The sequence below is a fragment of the Manduca sexta genome, chromosome 17 (genome assembly GCF_014839805.1).
Source record: "Manduca sexta isolate Smith_Timp_Sample1 chromosome 17, JHU_Msex_v1.0, whole genome shotgun sequence".
Taxonomy (NCBI): Eukaryota; Metazoa; Arthropoda; class Insecta; order Lepidoptera; family Sphingidae; genus Manduca; species Manduca sexta.
The window spans coordinates 10,833,771-10,852,902 of record NC_051131.1 but is presented as its reverse complement, the minus strand read 5'-3'; the positions used below and the strand labels follow the sequence as shown (position 1 = coordinate 10,852,902).

The following is a 19,132-nucleotide window of genomic DNA, read 5'->3' as shown; positions in this document are numbered from 1 at the left end:
CGTCAACCAAATGTACATGACCACAGATTATGAAATTCACTAATTCTATGACTCATTCCCATGAAGATAATGAACGAGATTTTTTTGTTCTATGTGAGCCCAACAGAAGTTAGATTTTTTTTCTTATTACTTACTTTGGGTAAATGGTCATTTAATGATTTTAATCAATAAATTCACACCTGGTCAAATAAAAGATATCAATTGGTTCAATAATAAAATAATATGCACATGTGTTTACGTCTATGCTGAAATTTAAAAGTTCCGTATACGAACCAAAGTATTTGAAGACATGACAGTTCAACAGTTGACAGTACACACATGACAAAATAAGGCCCAAAGTAGTTCAAACTCCAAATTAAACTTATTGTTTTGAAAATCCATGGAGAATAAATAATTTTTATTCAATTTAATTACCTATTTTCGATCAAACTGATATCAAGTTATATTTTAAGTAGTGGAAATGTCTTGTTTGCTGTTAAACAATAACAGGTCATTCCTAGTGTGTTCTAGTTGGAAAACGCCCAAGTAACAACAAAAATGGATGAAAACATTGATAGTAATGTTGCTGTTTTGGCAATACTGGATAATCAATGTGAGTAAATAAACATAGAGGTAATATTGTTTCTTTATACAAGATATATTAATAAAGTAATTTTCAGCAACAGCTTACAAACCCACAATGGGTATGGCAACATACAACCATGTCCATACTGTGAATCAAGAAGAAATAGATGTTAATGAAAGTAATAAACAAAGTATGTATATATAGTTTTACTTTTTATATGACTCCCATATGTTTTTATTAAATCTCCATAAGCAACTTTTATTACAGATATAATTTGGACGAAAAATGCTACTTTGATGCTCCTAAGCCTTTATGAAACTAAAATACATATGTTGGATAATCCTAAAAAGAAATCTAAAATGTGGCTGTCAATAGCCGAGGAGTTAAAATCCTTAAATATAGAGGTATTTAAAAATAGGTACAAAATGTATAAAGCCAATTCAAATGCAACATATTAATATATTTTAAATGAAAATTACAGGTAACTCCAGATCAAGTAAGATGGAAAATAAATGCACTCACAAAAAAATATAAAGATTGTATAGATAATGGCCAGGGAGCAATGTCCTTTAAATATTTCAATGAAATGCATCAGATTCTAGGAAGGTATAATGACAATGGTGGAAACTATAGACTGGCTTCAGGAGTGATCCAAAACCAAGAAGACTTAGATAGAGATAAAAGCAAAAGAAACATACCATATAAAACATCAACACCATTCAGAAAATTAAGAGCAGAAAGGAGAGCAAAAGTTGAATTAGATAAACAATGGATAGATTATATAAGAAGACAAGAAGAGCAAAAACAAATAAGAGATGAGAGATATGAGAGAAGTCTAAGGCTAAAGGAAGAGGAATTACAATTAAGAAAAAAAGAATTAGAAATTAAGCAATCGTTAGCACTTAAAAAGTTGCAATTGAAAGAAAAGAAACAAGAAGAAATGTTGAAAATAGAGAGAGAAAAATGTGTATTATTAAGAAAATTAATTGCAGATCAAGAACTGATAAGGCAATGAATCTTAAATTATGGTAAATTTGCTGAACAAATAGATCTCTTTATAGGCTGGACCACACAATATATTAATTTTTAATTATGGGTTTTATTCATACATTTTCTTAAACAATTTATACATAACTCCAATTAATGCATAATGTTACTTTAACATAATAAAATTAAAATAATTCAGTAATTCATACAGTTTATAGATATATTTATAGGGTTGCTTAAATACTGATATTAATATTGTTCTTCCTTCAATATTTAAACCTTTGATTTATCAATCAGCCTAACAATGTCCACTACTAAACATAGGCTTCCCCCTAAATGAACACCATTTATTTATTCCCTACTGTCTCTTTCAAGTCAGTGCAGAAGGTGGCATTATATACAGGGTCATTTCGACATTGCGTTACTAAATGAAACCACAGGTTCGTGGTGACCTCTGCTAACACCGTGCAAAATATTATTCATAAGTAACGAATATTTACGTCAATAATCCCGATTTTAGATTTATGGTTTTTTGATCACGCTGTTTCTTAGCGCGCTTAACTGAAGCGAATGAACTACGTTACAGCTGATGATATTATTACCGAACCTATAGGATTCAGAAGGTCAGCTCACAAATGAACTCCCAATACGTTCACTGACTTGGTTGCAGCAGTTCATTGAGTCAATAATTAATTACTACAAAAAATATTTCGTCAACTATAAACGTTATTTTCGTTAATAAAATAGTTTTCTTACCAAAAAAATTACCTACATAATTACTAAAGTTACAAGATTTAAATCTATTGGTAACGTATTTTTTTTTAGATTCCACATAATATTCCGACATTTATTTTAATTCTAAAATTAATATTTCGGTTTGTCATAATATCTAAAAGAAGACTACGTAGACATTACCGAACGTCATATTATGCCTTCTGTACCATTTCTTTGCTAGATAGACACTATGGCAATGCGTCCGAGTCTTTGACCGAGTCCGAAGAGCGCGCGATTATTCAATACAATAGTCGTACTCTTTCTCGCCTAAACTCGCAGTGTTGTCAGTATAAACTTTTTTACCAAAAAGCTTGCTAAAACGACACAGTATTCCAAAAATTCTGATATTAGATTTTTTTTTATTAAATGATGTTCTAACAGATTTAACACACAATTGTATTACAAAATAAAATAAGTAATGATTTATGATGAAATGATTAATGAAAAGTCTACCTAATTAAAATAATACACAGCAATATTTTAGTATTTTTGAAACATTATTTTTAAGTAATAAAGTATAATAGAGATTTTGGATTCAGTCATTCATTTTCAATAGGCATACAGGGTATAAAATAAACAAGATATTGCACAATAAAGTAATAATAAAAAAAGTTTGGTAACACTGCGAGGGCACGTGATAGTTGTAAAACTCTGGCTCGTCAAATATCGTGTACCTCCAGACCAGTGTTGCCAAGGACAATTTGTTTAAAATCAAGAAGGTAAAACAAATCGAGATTTAGTGTTGTAGATCGGGACATAAAAAAGCAAGTATTTTTTTATAATTTAAGTTTTATGTATTGCTTTTTACAAAAAATATCACTGCAAGTCATGCTAAAGTTGCGTTTAATTTGGATTTCTGTTTTCAACATCAAAGCACAGATCGCCGGGTAGTCGCATCTCTAAGCAAGATAATAAAACAAAACTGTACCTTCAGCGCTAGTGAGATACGTGCTATTTTGATTGCATTGTCGCACTCAACACAGTGCTTAATGCGTAGTTTATTTTTTCATAATACTTAATGGTTTTAATAATTTTATTGGTGCAAAACGGGTTACGTCCCCAGAACTCTGAAAATCGGGACGTCCCGTGCAAATCGGGACATCAGGCAACACTACTCCAGACCCTTGCCGCTACTTTGTGGAATTCGCTAAACTCGTGTGTCGCGTGTTGGTCGGTCAGGCACAAAGAAATTTAAAGTGGTCCCCTAAATGCGACCTTAACACCTATAAAATAGAGTCTATTTTTAGAAATATTTTTGTCATTTTGAATATTTTACGATCGCGAAGTTGGATCGTTGACGCGTACGCGAAACAACTAATCACAATCTATTGATTATGTTTCTGTCGGAGGCTGTCATTACGATTTTAATGTGGATTTATGAATTTGCGATAGGTACTGAATGGAAAAATCCAATATCATTTTGTCCGACCAGGGATTCGATCCCGTGATCTTAGCAAAGCATCCGTACTATAATACAACTGCGGCACCAAGGTAGTCACAAATTAAATGTATTAAAAATACTTTGAAGTATGAAACAACTTTTAAAGGAACAAGCAATCTACAAATCATCATTAGGTATTGGTAAACGCATTTACTATTTTGAAAACATGTTAGATACCTATTGGGATGCCGCGCCGCGCCGTGACGCATCCCGTCGCTCGACATTTTTACCTCAAACTATCACATTAACTAATTATTATCAAGATTGTAACTTCGTTATTAATTGTTTGTGTGAATTGCCAGACTTGCAGAATGATATTTTATTGTTATGAGTGTTATAAATCTAACCGTTGAACATATTTATTATACCTACTTATCTACTAAAATGGATGAACTACCTACATTAGAATGTGTGTGTTTTAATTTAAAAGAATGAAACCACTTTAAAATTACGGAAATCATGTGTTATGTGTACCTAACTTATGCAGTTGTGGTTGTTTGATTAGTGTCGTTTGCTTATGATGATAGTTTGAGCATAGAAAATATTGTTCTAATGAAATGTGATGATTAGTGCGTGATGTTTATGTTGAGGCGTTGGATGTCCACCTGCAAGGTGGACAGACGACTTGATGAACGTCGCGGGAACATATTGGATGCAGGCAGCTTTTGACAGGTCTGTCTGAAAATCTTTAGGGGAGGCCTATGTTCTCAACAGTGGACTTTTATGTGGCTGATGATGATAATGATGTTTAGGTATGTGTCTTTTTGTAACGTCGGCGTACCGTCGTCGCTGCTGGTCTAATTGTTGATCGAGTGATGTGGCTCGACACAAAACCCTAGGTAGTTAAAGCGCCGACATCAGCTGTTTTGTTGCGGCGCGGCGCGCGCGGTGCGACGAACTACCCTTGCGCTCCGAGTGTGCATCACTTGTTCGTGTGCGTGAGCATAATAATTTATCAATGACTGTGTGCGATGTTGCCGCTCCGACGAATTCTAGTATAGTAGTAGTGGCAAAAGGGTGTGTAAAAATAAAATGACTATTTGAATATTTATTTTGTTTGAAAATTTTACTTTTTTGTTTTTGACCTTAGGTTAGAAAAACTTATAGTAAACTGCTTCTTTCAAGATGACTTTCTCGCAGTTAAATTTAAGTCTAGGGTTACAAAATGACCCTGTATACCTAGACACTGACACATTCCAACCAGCAGACAATGTTCAACCATCCATCTATTTACAGACAATGGCAACAGGCTAGCCCACTTCTACATTTTTGTGGGGTTGATTTAGCTTAGCTTACCAACAAGGGCATGTTTAGGTTCAATTCATTACCCTTCCTTGCTTTACCATAATAGGGTAGAAAGCTGTCTTATGGGTAAATAGCCTTCATTTTGTAGAACCAAAGTTACAATAATTTTTCATATTTCTTCCAAATGATCATGTTCATTAAGGCAGTAGTTGTGCAATATACATGCAGCCACAATAGTATCTGTTATAAAAGCTATATTTCTATAAACTGTGAATAATTTAATTCTTCTAAACCTCCCTTTTAACATGGTAAAAGCCTTGTCACTCATTTTTCTAGTTGATGCATGTAAAGAATTGTATTCTCTTTGTTGTGGTGTTAACCTTTTGTTCTCTCTAAATGGTGGCACAAGCCATGGTAAAGATGGATAACCCGAGTGACCTACTAAAAAAGTATTATGAGGAAATAGTGCATTTCTGTTTTGCATTGCAGTATTGTAGAGTGGTGACTTTTTCAAAACTCGGGAGCAGTTTGAAGAGCCTGGCTCACCACAAAATATATTTGTAAAACGCAAGTTAGCATCCACTGTGGCTTGCAAGATAATTGAAAAATATCCTTTAGGATTACAATACTCCCTTGCGTTTTTTGGTTTTTCTATTCTCACATGAGTGCAATCAATCACTCCTAACATATTTGGAATTCCTGTTTTAGAGTGAAACATATCACATATGCATTGTATATCATTAAAGTCTTGGGGCCATTTTACTGCTTCGTTTAATTTGGTCAGAATCCAAGCTACAACTCTTCTTATCACACGAAACGTTGAAGATATTGATATGTCGAAACGAGTCGCAATAGGAGTAAGTGGCTCTGTATTAGCTATAAATGATAAAAATATATAAAAACATAACTTTGGTTCTAAAGGTTTCAGACCAAACTTGTGCGATGCGATGAATCCTGACTTCTCCAATTCGTCTGAAAAGGGAAAATTCGTATACTGCTATGATATATGTATACTAATATAATAAAAGAACAAAAATTCTAATCTGTAAAGAGTTACCAATAAGCCGGTAAGCAGTTTTTCTAGACAGTCTTAAACGATTTTTAAACTCTGAATCTGTCCAAGAATCTATAATGTGTAAGTAATCGTCAACTCGCTTTCTTCTTAGTCTTATTAGGTATTGCATAAGAGGAAAAAAGAGTCTGTCTTCATCGTCGACTTCGTTTTCATCGTCCGACGATTCTAATTTGTCCGTACATACATCGCTCCAACTGCTCGTATCACTATCATCGCTACTGATAGCGACTGTTTCAGTTAGCCAAAGAATCGCTTTACGACTGTCCATTTTTTACTTATTTGGTGCACATCATAGAAGTTACATTAATTACTATTCATCATGAACTTGTTACAAAAACGATTAATTTCGTCTACCATATAACAAAACCGTGTTGTTCATCTGTCCTTTCCATATATATTATAATTCTCTTTGATCTGTCCTTATCTCCTAGATGTCAAATATTCATGCTAAATTTATTAATTTATAACATGGAACACTTAAGATGCAGCTCAGCACGCTGACATTATCATTAACTGAAACAATCCACATGCAGGACGGATAGTGAATGAATGAAGTTGGTTAAAAAAAGATTATTTTTATTCTGTGTATATTATTATTTCTTTGTTTTGTTGTCAGTAATCAGCCGTCAGCTTTGCAATGATTTTTCACCGTAATTTATAAATCTATATGTATATATTCAACTTTCCTATTCTTGTTTCATGTAATTGTTAGTGAAACTTTGAAAATTGTTATTCATACTCTTTTATATTTCATATTAGTGTTCATGACATTTTAAGATAAAAGTACCTAATGAGAAAATTATTTCATTTAATTGTCGCTAATTAATAATTATAATTTCCCACCATGGACGTATGTGATAACGATGAAGCTTATGTTAATGCAATATTGCACGATAGTAAGTATTCCTGTTATTACAATAAATTATCATAGTATTCATAGTTGTTAATAACTCCCGAAAATTGATGTTATTTCCAGGCGACCATGGACACTTGAGTTCATCATGCAACAACACGATGCAGAGTGATTCTTCCATAAATACAGACACAAAATCCAGCACTCACGAGTGCTCTGAGAAGCATTCTAATAGTATGTACAACAAAATTAGCTTTTAGCATTATTATTTATTATACTGATCTGATAATCTAAATGCTCCAGTAGCATATCTATATTACTTGTGCAATATGACTAAGAGGTCCCAGGTGGTAAAGTGAAATTAAAAATACTGGAATATTCTAATCAGTATGGCACCAGAGTCTGGAATTTGTACCTAAAATGGCACATAATTATAGATATGCACAAGTTTTAATGTATATGCATCAAACGATTTGGTAGTTGTATAGCCTATAATATGTTCTATAGCATAAGGAAGCTATTAATCGCATAAGCAATAGGATGTTGAATATCATGTCGGTCTATTATGGTAAAGAAATTAGAACACCATTATCAACAAGAATGTAAACATATACATGTGTATACTTTACAGGTGCTATATGGACAACAAGCGCCACATCTACACTTTTAAAATTATATGAATCTAAACTAACAATGTTGGAGACACCAAAAAAGAAAACCAGGATATGGATGGCAATATCTGAAAATTTAAAAGACTACCAAATTGATGTAATTATATATTTCAGTCCTGTTGTAGATATCATTCATAATATTATAATATCTAAATTATATAATGAATACGACCATGTTTATTATCTAACTTATTGCTAAAATAGTTGTTTTCCGAATTTTGATTAATGATTTATTTTTACTGACATTTTAGATGACACCTGATCAAATCAGATGGAAAATAAATGCACTGACAAAAAAATATAAACAGTGCATTGATAATGGACAGCATGAAAAGTTTAGATATTTTAAAGAAATGGATGACATTTATGCACAATATAATGTTGATTGTGACTCCTACACAATCACAGACTTATTACATAAGAAAAAGGATATTGGTAAAATACAGCCTTGCAATGAGGAATTAAAACCATGTGCAGAGAGTAAAGCAATGATTGAGTTAAGGAAGATCAGATTAGCAAATAGAATAGAATCAGATAGAAATCAAGGTAAAATACAATTAGAAAGGCAATGGTTAGAATATTTAAAAAGAAAAGAAGAGCAAAATCAATGGAGAGACGAGATGTACGAAAGACATTTAAAGATTCGAGAAGAAGAATTAGAATTGAAGAAAAGAGAATTGGAATTAAAGGAGTCTTTAGAATATAAAAAGATTGAGTTAATGGAAAAAGAACAAGAAGATTTATTACATATAGAGCGCGAAAAATGTGAGTTGTTGAAACAACTGTTTAATGTGTAATATGTTGTAATAGAAAATTACACAATTATCATATTGCGTTTTCTTATTTTTTCATGAAAACCTACTTATTACATAAAAATAGGTAAAATAGATATGTTTGCAAAATTATAACCCCAACTTAATATCAATTTAAATACCTACTCATTGGGCTAGATATAGGTATAATATTTTTTACAAGATTTACGGCTTGCAAAACTCGATCTGCTGCTAACAAGCGCAGCAGTAAACAACGATCAAATTAGAAGCCAAAACTTTCAATAATTATTAAGTTTTTTTGTAACTACATTTTGATTGTGTCATTCATCCCATTACTTGATAAACACATTATATAAAAAAAATGAAATTTTGTGATAATCTAGATATTTTATTGAGAATATTTTTGAATAGGGCAAACCAGTCAAAATACAATTTTTAAAACTACCACTTTGGCACGTTATCATAATATATTTTAACTTGTGTAATTAAAACTATTGTCCTACATATATATCTACATCCTGCATAAACAGGTAATAATTTGCATGATTGTGACTGTTTTGTCGTCATTTAACCTATCTAGAATACCAATCTTCGAGTCGTTTCATGTTTAGTCTTTACAAAATGATTATGTCATCTATGCACAGTTCTGCCAACATAATATCCCGCCGAGACGCAAAATTTCTTGTGAATTGTAAAAATTTGGAAATAATTTCATTTTCAAATATGACTGATTTGAAATACAAGAGATATGAAAAATCTTTGGGCCTACTCACTACAAAATTTGTGTCATTATTACAAAAAGCTAAAGACGGTGTCTTGGATTTGAAAATTGTGAGATGCTGCTTTCCTATTGTCAAAATGTTGGTTTGGGCACGAAAAATAAATATTTTGAAAACCTTTTCTTATGAATATTTTGTTTCTTTCAGGCTACAAATTTATTAGCCGTGAGGCAGAAAAGGCGTATTTATGATATAACCAATGTATTAGAAGGTATTGGATTGATAGAGAAAAGAAGCAAAAACAGTATACAATGGAAGTGAGTGTCTTTTTTGTGTTTGTTATGTTTTGAAGGAACGGTGTCTAACGAACAAAACGGTCATTTTAATAAACCATTTTAAGGCATAACTTGCATTAGCATAAACTTTACCTACTATTATTAGCATTGAACAACCACAGTGTGGTGTGAAAAGCTTGCTTTTAAAATGACTTGAATGTCTTGATACTTTATCAACATATTATCATTTACTTCAATTCTCTGTACGGATTAGTCCTTTGTTTTATTTTATCATTTTAATATTCAATTCTTTTTTGCATATTGGACTTTATATGAATATGGTAATATAATTAATTATGTTGTATTTGTGGTGGACATTTTAATTACTAGAGTCTTAATAAACATCGATATTTTTTCCCTCCAACAGAGGTGCAGGACCAGAATACAATACAAATGAGATTGGTGAGAAAGTCCTTTCACTCCGGAAACAAATTGGTCGTCTCGACGAACATGAGAGACTGCTTGACAAGTTAGTATAATATTATTATGCTTTTGCTTGCAGCTTTTAATTAATGGAAGTCGTCTTAGCATTAAAAACACATAATTGTTTTATCCTTTCATTCATTTTGTATAACATGCATGCTATGAGGACTCATAATTGAAATAACTTAGCCTTTTGTTTAAAACCTTGTATTAATCAGGCATTGTTTGGTGAGTTGTTCCTTTTAATAAATAAATATTTGACATGCAATCAATCCAAATGTAATACTTTACTGCTCAGCAAAACACACCAAGATCTATTTATATCTGAGACAAAAAAGTCAGTGTTAACAAACCAATAAATTTTTTTGTGTAATATAAAAAATCAAGCTGTAACAAAGACCAATCCATAAATGCTGTTTAAAAGTTTGTTAAAGTTTGCCATGACTTGGTCCATTCATGGTATTAAGTACTATATATTAACCCTACTTAATAGGGTAATTACATTTATTTCGTTATAAATTATACCCTAAAATTATGTTGCTCTATTGGTAGAAGGACAAATAAGCAAACTCTTTGGTCTTTATAACATCAATAAATATTTAAACCTCTATCTTGATGTATGTTTGTTTTTAATATGCAGTAAGGTATCTTATCATGGGCCAGTCCTACTGTGATGAACTTAGACACATTAGCCACCATTTGCGCCAATGACAACTTTCCCCTTGAAACAATATCTTTATCACCATATGTGGCTAACTTCAAGCTAGCTATGGCTGAGCTATGGTTGTATTGTATGCATTAAAGGTACTTATTGTATGTAAGTATTGTAAATTCTAATAATCAAATACATATTATTGTTTTGGTATAAATTCAAGTAATCTTGAGTTTATATTAATAGAATTAAATAAAATTATAAACATTGCGTTGATCAATACAAGCATATACTTGTCTTCTTGAAAACAACACATTACAATAAGCTATTCTAACCATAGATGAAAAACATTATAGTGTAAGTATTAAATAAAATAAATATTAATAAAAAGTAATTTAATTTTACCTGTGCTAAGGCAACAATTACTACACTAAAAGAACTTGTCATAGAAGCAATATCATTGTTTCAATCAGAGACTTACACACACCATGTTCACACTAAAATACAAAATGATCAATTATGATAATATAATTTACAAAAATGGAAATTACAAGCCCAAATTTTGGTGAAGATATTTGTTGTTGATAATTTTTTGGCCCAATGTTAGCAGAGGTAAAGACGAGTATGTGGTTTCATTTAGTAATGCTATGTCCAAATAATCTTATATATATGTTACAAAAGCATATTCAATTTGTGTAATTGAATTATATGTTTTATTATTCTAGGAGACTACATTTTGTAAAACAAAGTATAAAAAATGTACTTGATGAGACGGAAAATCAAGACTGGTGTTATGTGACAAATACAGACATAGAAAGCTGTTTTATTTTTAATCAAGTTTTAGTATTAGAAGCACCTTTGGGTGCTAAATTAGCTATTGGAACAGTTCCTAGTAAGGTAAAGTTTAACTTGTATGTAATATTTTAGAATTATTGAATAATTAGTAGAGTGATCATAAATCCACTAAGTAAAATTAAAGATTTAACATATACTCTGCTTAATGTTTTCTTGGTTTGCTTAGGTCTTCTTCAGTGGAAAGGACAATATAATTTTTTAAATCATTAACTACTAAATATTTTTATTATTGTCTAGTAGAAGTAACACTAATCCAATAAATATTTGGATTATACAATATTTTATTCATTTTTGTTTATCCATTAACTTTAAAATATTTTAAGATTGAAATGGTTTCCTTTTTTTTGCAGGATAAAGAACAGCAGTACTTTCTGCATCTTAAATCATCAGAATCAGTGGGTGTTATACTTTTATGTGACAGAGAGACGGAAAAACAAAAAGAGACAGAGAATGAGAAAGAAAAAGAAAAAGAGAAAGACAAAGACATAGAAATGGTAATATTTTTTATTATAAAGATTTAAAATAATATGATAAGATATAAGGGATGAAGGAAAACCAAATTTAATATTCAAACAATACAAAGTTATATTATGTTTAAAAGGGCAACAGAGTCACATTTCCTACAGAATGTATCGTGTAGTGAGTTATTACAATTTCTGACTTTAAAAGTACTCAAACCAGCAACATGATTGATCAGTATCCAAAAAAGTTTTGCTTAATTGCCCATTTAGTTCTGACTATATTTTTTTAAAAGTGGATGAAGGTTTTAGTTACTTTAAATATGATGGATGGTCTCTTAAGACTTTTTTATAGCTAGATTGATTAAAGTAGTTGCTGCCCTTTAAAAATCCACCTGTCTAATGCATTTACCCTGTTATAAAATAGTCATTATTTTATGCAATAATTATAAATATAATGGTTTTATTATTTACAGATGGAAGAGGATGAGACTATGGATGACAGTGAAGTTGAAAAGTTCACAACTAATTTTGAAGAGAATTTATTAAAAGGAGGTAAGATATTACTTTAAAGAAATAACAAAAGCAAAGGGAAATATCGAAAACTGACACCTATTTCTTACATATTTCTTTGCAATCAACTTGTGATTGAAAATTTTTTTTTTCTTCAGATTATTTGTTGCGGTTGAGTCCACCAGCCAGTAAATACGACTTTTTATTTTGTCTGCATGGATCAGAAGGGTTGTGTGAGCTATTTGATATACCTTGCTAGGTTACATATTGAAAATTTGGAATCCAATAAACAAATGGATTTTTTTTACAATGGAATATAAATGTCTCATTTAATGGCATTGTGAGTGTCATTGTCCAATGTAAATAAAGACCTGTTGATATTTTAAATGTTTAGAAACTCGACGTTCGTGTGTTTCACAGTGAAACCACATTATATATTTGAGTTTTTAAATTAAATAGATATGTAAGACTATATTTTTGACAGCCGAAGCTCACCCATCATGAGCAACCGGCTTATATATTTTGTTAAACATTTTGAGTTATCAAGTCATTTGTCATTTTGTTGATATTGCACTTTATTCTCATTTATTTTGATGTATCATTTGAAACGACATTCTTCCTATTTTTAAAGTAATGTTTTGAAAGACATTTTTTTTACAATTTGTATTATTGAGATCATGTTCAACATGTAAATAAATCATGTATAATAAAGTTTTTGGATATAAGCAAAAAGGAAATAAACGAATTATACTATAATTAAATTGTTTTATTTATTAGATTTTGGGTTTGACACAAATCTGTTGAGTACACCAAATGAAGGTTGATTAGGTTTCTTTTGTTTTTCTGATCCCTTTAATATTCCTTGTGCCTCTTTAACTTGCTGCACTTGTTCCTGCAAAAATAAACAATATTGGTTATAATAAATATATATTATAGAGGGAAAAAAGCATGTAACTCTGATAAAATATTGATTTAAATTCTAACCTTTCGAGCTGTTTCTTTGATTATCTTCTGTCTTGTAATCCTATTTTTACCTTTATTCTTATTCCTAGGTCTTAAATCAACCCTTTTAGGTTTCACATGCTAAAAAAGTAAAAATAAAGTCATTAGTATAACAATAACATTACACAATAATGTTTCTATTTCTTTATAACTATTTTATATCAATAAGTCAAACAACACCGAAATAACAGTTTGAAAATATACCATTTCAATTAGATATGGGAACGAAAGCCTTAGTTATCAATTCAGACGAAAAGGCACGGAAAAGGAAAAAGCCGTGAAAGAAGTCCAGGATAAAAGTCCAAGAAAAAGTAAATTTTTCTGGGATAAAAAACAGCCTATGTCCTTGGGATCGCAAACTACATAATATTATATCCATACCAAATTTCATCAAAATCAGTTCAAAGTGCGAAAACGTAACAGACAGTTACTTTCGGATTTATGATATAAGTATTGAAGTATGTATAGAACACAATTAGAAATGATCCTTCAAAATGCCTGAATATTATAATTAGTCTCAAAAATTCCTCACCAATAGCTTTTTCTTAGCTTCCAAAGTCTCCCTCATGGAAGGCACATCCACCTCTGTAACCTCAAATGGATTGAGCGTAATAAGCTCTGCAGGTATTTTCTCAAGAAGTGCCTTGACTTCGGCTTCTTTCCTTTGGCTTCTCGTCTGAAACGGATTGCTCTCGTACGCGTCAAAGTTAGGCTCTCCACTGCCTGTAAAATTAGAGATATAATGTGATTAAAATATTTACATTTTAGGTCATCATTTTTCAAGGCATTTGTTTATAATTGCTTATTTGATCAATACAAAATATATGCCATTTAAGGATTTTTGTCAGCCTTGTAGAGTAGTTTAGCCAGGTTATATAAGTTTTCAGAGATCCTGATCATATTTATTTCTCTAAAAATACTAAATACGTACCTGGTATAATAATACTAGTGAAGCCTCGGTTAGTACCGATTCCGAGAACATCTTCATATGGACAGAATTTGAAATTGTTCACTGTTTTCGCCATTTTATGCCGCATGTAAGGTTTCTCAGCAGTTCGGGTACAACAATTGCTAAAATATAAAAAAATATATATATTATGAATATGGTTCTTAAGGTTGAAATTAATGCGTGTAATATAAATGTGAGTGTAAGTCTGAATAAAAATAAATAGTTCATAACAGTATATCATTACCAATTTTTTATATTTCTATCAAAATATTTTTAACAATTTTATTTTTACTTGTTTAATTAACATTTTATTACATTTATTTAAGTCGCTAACTTTAAATTAATTGTAAACATTTCCTAGCCATAGAAAATTGTGCTAAACATCGATATAAATAAACAATATCATAGTCAGAATGAAATGTAGAAAAAAATATTATTTCATAAATATCAAGTAATAATCTTACTCGTAAATTTCAACTATGTCACCGAGGCCAACAGCAAGCATATTTTTCTGTGAGAATTCTAAATCGACCGGAGCTGATCGCAACATGTAATGTTGGAGCGGTCCATCAAGCTTCCTTATGTCCCATATCTTCATGCTTCTGTCTACGCCTGATGTTGCCATATACCTACAAATAGGGGACCGGCCTATGCTTAATTTTGTACATTATTCTATGTGTAATGGTTAATAATACGAAAAAGAAGCACTCCTGTGAAAACTGCATAAAAATTGGTTACAAAATGAGCGAGTAATTCATATTTAAAATATTGTAATGTGTAGAAGTGGGCGCGATATGGGATATCGCTTCATCTCTTTCTTTCGCACGCGTCGTAATTCCCGATGACGTCACATGTGGGTATTTCGTCTCTTTTCTGTTTCTTGTTAATTACTCTTTCCACCGAAATTCAAAGACTTGTAACTTACTGATTTTTTACCGGATTTTAATAATTCCTTCTGTGTTATAATTTATATTATATAAATATTTGATAATAGTCAAGAACAGAAATGAGTCCGGTACCCTATTATCAGTAGTTTTATTATCTGGCGCAGTGAGCAAAACAAACATTTCGATTGAAGCTCTTCAATGTACAATACAATGTGACTTTTTATGAAAAATATGTATGACGAAATAAGGGATTTGTTACTTGTACGTACATTCCATTTTTATTAACAGAAATGGCTGTCACTGGAGCTTTGTGACACAATATCTTTGCAAGTGGTTCCTTTACAGTAGGTGCCCATAATGACACTACTCCCTTTGAATCGCCTAAACATAATGTTGCATTATATGGGTTATGTGTCATCGATAACGTCCTTCCAAGACGGTTATTGTAATGTCCAGCTATCTCTCCAATAGATATGTCAAGCCATGTTAAAAATCCATATTCACTCTGCAAGAAAGAAAATTTTGTATTTTTTGTTGATGCTTATAGTAAAGTTTAGAGATGGCATAAGGTTGTCTACTCAGATTTGCATATTCTATTTATAAAAATATACTAATAGGGGTTTTTCGCTAAATTCAGTACCAGATCATAGAATAGTATCTGGAAAAAAGTAGCTGTTGTAAAATTAGTGGTTGTTGCATACTCAGAACAATGGAGAAAGACAGTATCAATTATAATTAATAGAAATGGTAGACCAATTGTAGCTTATTAGTTTTTGATAAAATTCTAGAAGATATACAATAAGATTAAACAAATTTACTTACCACACATGCCAACAAAAAGTGATACGGCAGAAACTCCATTCTCAATACTTTGTCAATTCGTTTGACACAATGCAACTCAATACCTTTGTTGTCGTATATGTATAGCCACTCCTTTTGGGCCGCCGCCACCATTGTCTCCACATGTAACCAACTGAAATAAACAAATGATTGCAATATTTAAGAATAAATAATATAAGGCAGAGGATATTTTCATGAAGTGTAAAGAAACATGTATGATCCCATACCCAATTTAACAAAACTGTAAGAAGACTAACAATATGTCATATTCCTATTTTTGGGATAGGAAATTAGTACTTGAAAGTATTTGAATGTCCATCAGATATGAAAAGACTATGTTGAGTAAGGGTTTTGTGGGGTAGCAGACATGATTGCTCTAGTTATACTTGCGTCATTCCTTTCAGCTATAAACAAATTATGATGCGTTAAAATATAACACTTAAGCATTCTGCCAGAATGTTTTAAGTAAACTAAAATCTTCGTACCTTATATCATGTATAGATTCCATAACATTTATTTCAAAATGTAATTTCTTAGTAACCCAATCAAAGCCAGCCAGATGTCCTTTTCTGCTGCCCAAAAGCAAATGTCTACCGTTACGTGAATACTTTGCTCTATATGGTCCAAATTCAAGATTAAGTTCAAATATCTTCGCAGCTGCTGCTATGTCTACATTATCTGCAATTACTTTTTGTGTGATGGCCAATGTCTTGTAGTCTTCATCTTCTATTTCAATACCACTAGAATGTGTAATGGTGGATTATTGTAAAAAAATATTTGAATGCAAAAGAAAAACTATTTTAGTATGTTTTACTTTGCAATACCTCTATTGCGAATTATGAAAATAGGATCCAAGTGTGATTTTAATTAAAAAAATAATAATATCATAGTTGTAAAATTATAGACCGATGATTGACAATGGTTGATTTGGGAAATTAATATAGTCTTAAAGAGGGTTTAAAATATTGAGTAAAAACTGTTGCACAAGTAGAGTAAAATAATCTTAAGATATTAATTATAATAAGACGTCTGATTACTTGCCATCCCTTATTTCTACTTACCCTTGATCTTCAGTTAACAATATCTCAGCTCTAGCCGCCTGCTTCTCCGCATAGTGGATTTTCCGGTCTTTCTTTTTTAATTTTAAATTGTGCAGAGGATTCTTGACACCTCTGCCTTGAAAGCGTTCACCTCGGGAATATTCTTCTAACTTTTTTGGATTCAATGGGGCCTTACCAGGAAAATTTTGTGGTTTTTTTCTTTTAAAATTTGGTTTTTGTCGTATTGGTTTCTTGTCCTGTACAAAATATATTTATAATTTTAATATTATTACATAGGTTATTATTTTGAAGTACTTATAAGGAATTTATTAAAATATTTACTTATCAAGGCATAATGTCAAAATTTGATGCTAGTGTAGAAGCACATTGAGTACTTTAAGAAGTTTTAGTATAATATACATGTATGATTATTATTATTTATTTTGCAGCTATCAGTTCGCTAGTTTATGCTGCGTTATAAACATAGGTTATAAATATGACTTACTTGAGATCTTTGTGCATGATACATTTTTGGAGTAATTTTGACGTCATATACTTCGACATCTTCATTATTTTTAGTCTTTTGTGTATTTTTTTCCTTTCGTGAAGTAAACTTATTTTTAGTGACATTCTGGAAGATTTTAAAGGAAATATTTTATTAGGTAACTATAGCTACACTGTATAAATAAAGATCTCCAAATTATTTTTTACCTGCTTGTTAAATTTCTTCTTGTGTTTGGTTTTTTGAGCAGATGTATCGTCACTGGTGACGAAATATCGCTTAGGTTGCTAAAATACATAAATGAAACATTATAATTATAAACAATGATTAACTCTTCTTTAGAATGATAACTTTTTAATATTACGCTGCCTTTTGCATTTAGTATTACTTTACCTTTTCCTTCACTTTCATGTTAATTCACAATAAATACCTGTAAAAGTGTGAACAAAATATGAGAGAATTTTGACAAGCAACAACCGACAACGTGCTTCTGACGTTTGACAACAAACATATGAGTATATTTTTTTAATTCGTTTCACAGGGTGCTAAGGTCAGAGACCGTGCTGCCATGTCATAAGTAAAATATTTGCTTCATTGTAAGTTACAAACAGAGACCAATAAACTAGAGTTACAACCTAATGTCTTCAGTAATAAATTTTCACTTTTCATTTTAACTACCCTCATCGTTCTTTCAATCTGTAATAGGTTACAATAGGTAGTAGTCATATTCGGTCAACCCAAGTACAAAATTCAAAATTCTGTGAAACATAAAAGTATTTCTGAGATTTGAAATCTGAGGTTCTGAGTCTGAGGTTTAAAATCTTGGTCGATAACTGATTTTCAGAGACACCTCAAGAGACACAGAGGCGAGTTGTGAATTAGAGAACGAATGAATAAGATTATTTATATTTTTTTTCTTTCGGACTTGTAACGGACAAATCGATAGGGCCATACAATTTTATATAAAAAAAAACGATTGATTTATAAGTGGTTACACACATATTTTGGTTTATTTTTGGGTTTACTAAGTATATTATATACATACTGCAAAACAAAAAGAAGTGAGTCAAGTAGCAAAAATTGTATTACAAGACGCTATTTACAATGATATATTATTTAAAATTTATTTTCAGTTAGTCCAAGGTGAGCAGACGAAGTGTATCATTTTTGATCTCCTAATTTAAATCTTTAGTGTGAGAAATATGGAGAGGACTTACGATCGACTGGTAAGGAAATTATTTGTTCGAAATTTTTTGAATCTTACTGGCAGTAACCCGTTAGTTACGTAAAAGTAATAACCGACCGTTTTCCATATTTTAATATAAAGCTATGCATACCGAAATTCGAAATGTGATTCAGAATTTAAATGATTTACTGTTTATTGAGACAATAGAACTACTCCGGTCGAGAAAGTCCATGCAAGGTGTACAAATAAGTAAGTACATCAAACTGATTATGAAATGACATCACTTTTTTTTGGTTTTCCATTGTAGGTAGGTATCTGTATAGTTAGAATGGCAATAGTATTTACATATAATGTAGGATACTATATTCTAACAAAATTTACCACTTT

The 19,132-nt window shown here is 31.0% G+C and overlaps 5 protein-coding genes across 7 annotated transcripts; 3 read left to right on the top strand and 2 right to left on the bottom strand.

The window, feature by feature from the left end:
• Positions 1–296: 296 nt before the first annotated feature.
• Positions 297–1,658, top strand: LOC115449499. Of its 2 annotated transcripts, none has more exons than XM_030177341.2 (4): positions 297–592; positions 666–755; positions 833–969; positions 1,047–1,658. In XM_030177341.2, exons 1-4 carry the CDS (start codon positions 538–540, stop codon positions 1,578–1,580), a joined length of 816 nt encoding a protein of 271 aa, XP_030033201.1. In that variant the 5' UTR covers positions 297–537; the 3' UTR covers positions 1,581–1,658. The 2 variants fall into 2 exon arrangements, with proteins under 2 accessions (XP_030033201.1, XP_030033200.1); XM_030177340.2 differs by having other exon boundaries at positions 660–755.
• A 140-nt stretch (positions 1,659–1,798) lies between these two features.
• LOC115449496 (protein ALP1-like) lies at positions 1,799–6,497 on the bottom strand. 2 transcript variants are annotated; one of them, XR_003939172.2, is made up of 3 exons: positions 6,070–6,497; positions 4,944–5,984; positions 1,799–1,952 (listed from the first exon to the last, which is right to left on the bottom strand). XR_003939172.2 is itself a non-coding variant. In XM_030177338.2 (2 exons), the coding sequence occupies exons 1-2, from the start codon at positions 6,353–6,355 to the stop codon at positions 5,182–5,184; spliced, it is 1,089 nt and encodes a 362-aa protein (XP_030033198.1). In that variant the 5' UTR covers positions 6,356–6,497; the 3' UTR covers positions 4,855–5,181. The 2 variants fall into 2 exon arrangements, 1 of the variants encoding a protein (XP_030033198.1); XM_030177338.2 differs by lacking the exon at positions 1,799–1,952 and having other exon boundaries at positions 4,855–5,984.
• Positions 6,498–6,525: 28 nt separating this feature from the next.
• On the top strand, positions 6,526–8,444 carry LOC115449498. Its single transcript, XM_030177339.2, has 4 exons — positions 6,526–6,983; positions 7,064–7,174; positions 7,572–7,708; positions 7,863–8,444. Exons 1-4 carry the CDS (start codon positions 6,932–6,934, stop codon positions 8,406–8,408), a joined length of 846 nt encoding a protein of 281 aa, XP_030033199.1. The 5' UTR covers positions 6,526–6,931; the 3' UTR covers positions 8,409–8,444.
• A 561-nt stretch (positions 8,445–9,005) lies between these two features.
• On the top strand, positions 9,006–13,095 carry LOC115449495 (transcription factor E2F5). The gene is made up of 7 exons (XM_030177337.2): positions 9,006–9,215; positions 9,311–9,420; positions 9,806–9,907; positions 11,239–11,410; positions 11,719–11,862; positions 12,303–12,381; positions 12,498–13,095. The coding sequence occupies exons 1-7, from the start codon at positions 9,006–9,008 to the stop codon at positions 12,596–12,598; spliced, it is 918 nt and encodes a 305-aa protein (XP_030033197.2). The 3' UTR covers positions 12,599–13,095.
• LOC115449494 (WD repeat-containing protein 46) lies at positions 13,085–18,073 on the bottom strand. The gene is made up of 12 exons (XM_030177336.2): positions 17,953–18,073; positions 17,769–17,846; positions 17,563–17,688; positions 17,079–17,314; positions 16,503–16,757; positions 16,000–16,150; positions 15,447–15,682; positions 14,755–14,919; positions 14,273–14,412; positions 13,874–14,064; positions 13,324–13,422; positions 13,085–13,231 (listed from the first exon to the last, which is right to left on the bottom strand). Exons 1-12 carry the CDS (start codon positions 17,968–17,970, stop codon positions 13,106–13,108), a joined length of 1,821 nt encoding a protein of 606 aa, XP_030033196.2. The 5' UTR covers positions 17,971–18,073; the 3' UTR covers positions 13,085–13,105.
• Between the last annotated feature and the right edge of the window lie 1,059 nt (positions 18,074–19,132).

What these genes read in the sequence shown, in the direction of transcription:
- LOC115449499 (XM_030177340.2), top strand. Translation starts at nt 538, where the DNA reads ATGGATGAAAACATTGATAGTAATGTTGCTGTTTTGGCAATACTGGAT. An exon ending in GGCAATACTGGATAATCAAT is followed by an intron (nt 593 to 659) that starts GTGAGTAAATAA and finishes AGTAATTTTCAG; the next exon opens with CAACAGCTTACAAACCCACA. An exon ending in TAAAATCCTTAAATATAGAG is followed by an intron (nt 970 to 1,046) that starts GTATTTAAAAAT and finishes TGAAAATTACAG; the next exon opens with GTAACTCCAGATCAAGTAAG.
- LOC115449496 (XM_030177338.2), bottom strand. Translation starts at nt 6,355, where the DNA reads ATGGACAGTCGTAAAGCGATTCTTTGGCTAACTGAAACAGTCGCTATC. An exon ending in AACTGCTTACCGGCTTATTG is followed by an intron (nt 5,985 to 6,069) that starts GTAACTCTTTAC and finishes TTCCCTTTTCAG; the next exon opens with ACGAATTGGAGAAGTCAGGA.
- LOC115449494 (XM_030177336.2), bottom strand. An exon ending in TTGTTAACTGAAGATCAAGG is followed by an intron (nt 16,758 to 17,078) that starts GTAAGTAGAAAT and finishes TACACATTCTAG; the next exon opens with TGGTATTGAAATAGAAGATG. An exon ending in GAATCTATACATGATATAAG is followed by an intron (nt 16,151 to 16,502) that starts GTACGAAGATTT and finishes TGTTTATTTCAG; the next exon opens with TTGGTTACATGTGGAGACAA.
- LOC115449495 (XM_030177337.2), top strand. Translation starts at nt 9,006, where the DNA reads ATGATTATGTCATCTATGCACAGTTCTGCCAACATAATATCCCGCCGA. An exon ending in TTGGAACAGTTCCTAGTAAG is followed by an intron (nt 11,411 to 11,718) that starts GTAAAGTTTAAC and finishes TTTTTTTTGCAG; the next exon opens with GATAAAGAACAGCAGTACTT. An exon ending in AGAGAATTTATTAAAAGGAG is followed by an intron (nt 12,382 to 12,497) that starts GTAAGATATTAC and finishes TTTTTTCTTCAG; the next exon opens with ATTATTTGTTGCGGTTGAGT.
- LOC115449498 (XM_030177339.2), top strand. Translation starts at nt 6,932, where the DNA reads ATGGACGTATGTGATAACGATGAAGCTTATGTTAATGCAATATTGCAC. An exon ending in TAATGCAATATTGCACGATA is followed by an intron (nt 6,984 to 7,063) that starts GTAAGTATTCCT and finishes TGTTATTTCCAG; the next exon opens with GCGACCATGGACACTTGAGT. An exon ending in CTCTGAGAAGCATTCTAATA is followed by an intron (nt 7,175 to 7,571) that starts GTATGTACAACA and finishes TATACTTTACAG; the next exon opens with GTGCTATATGGACAACAAGC.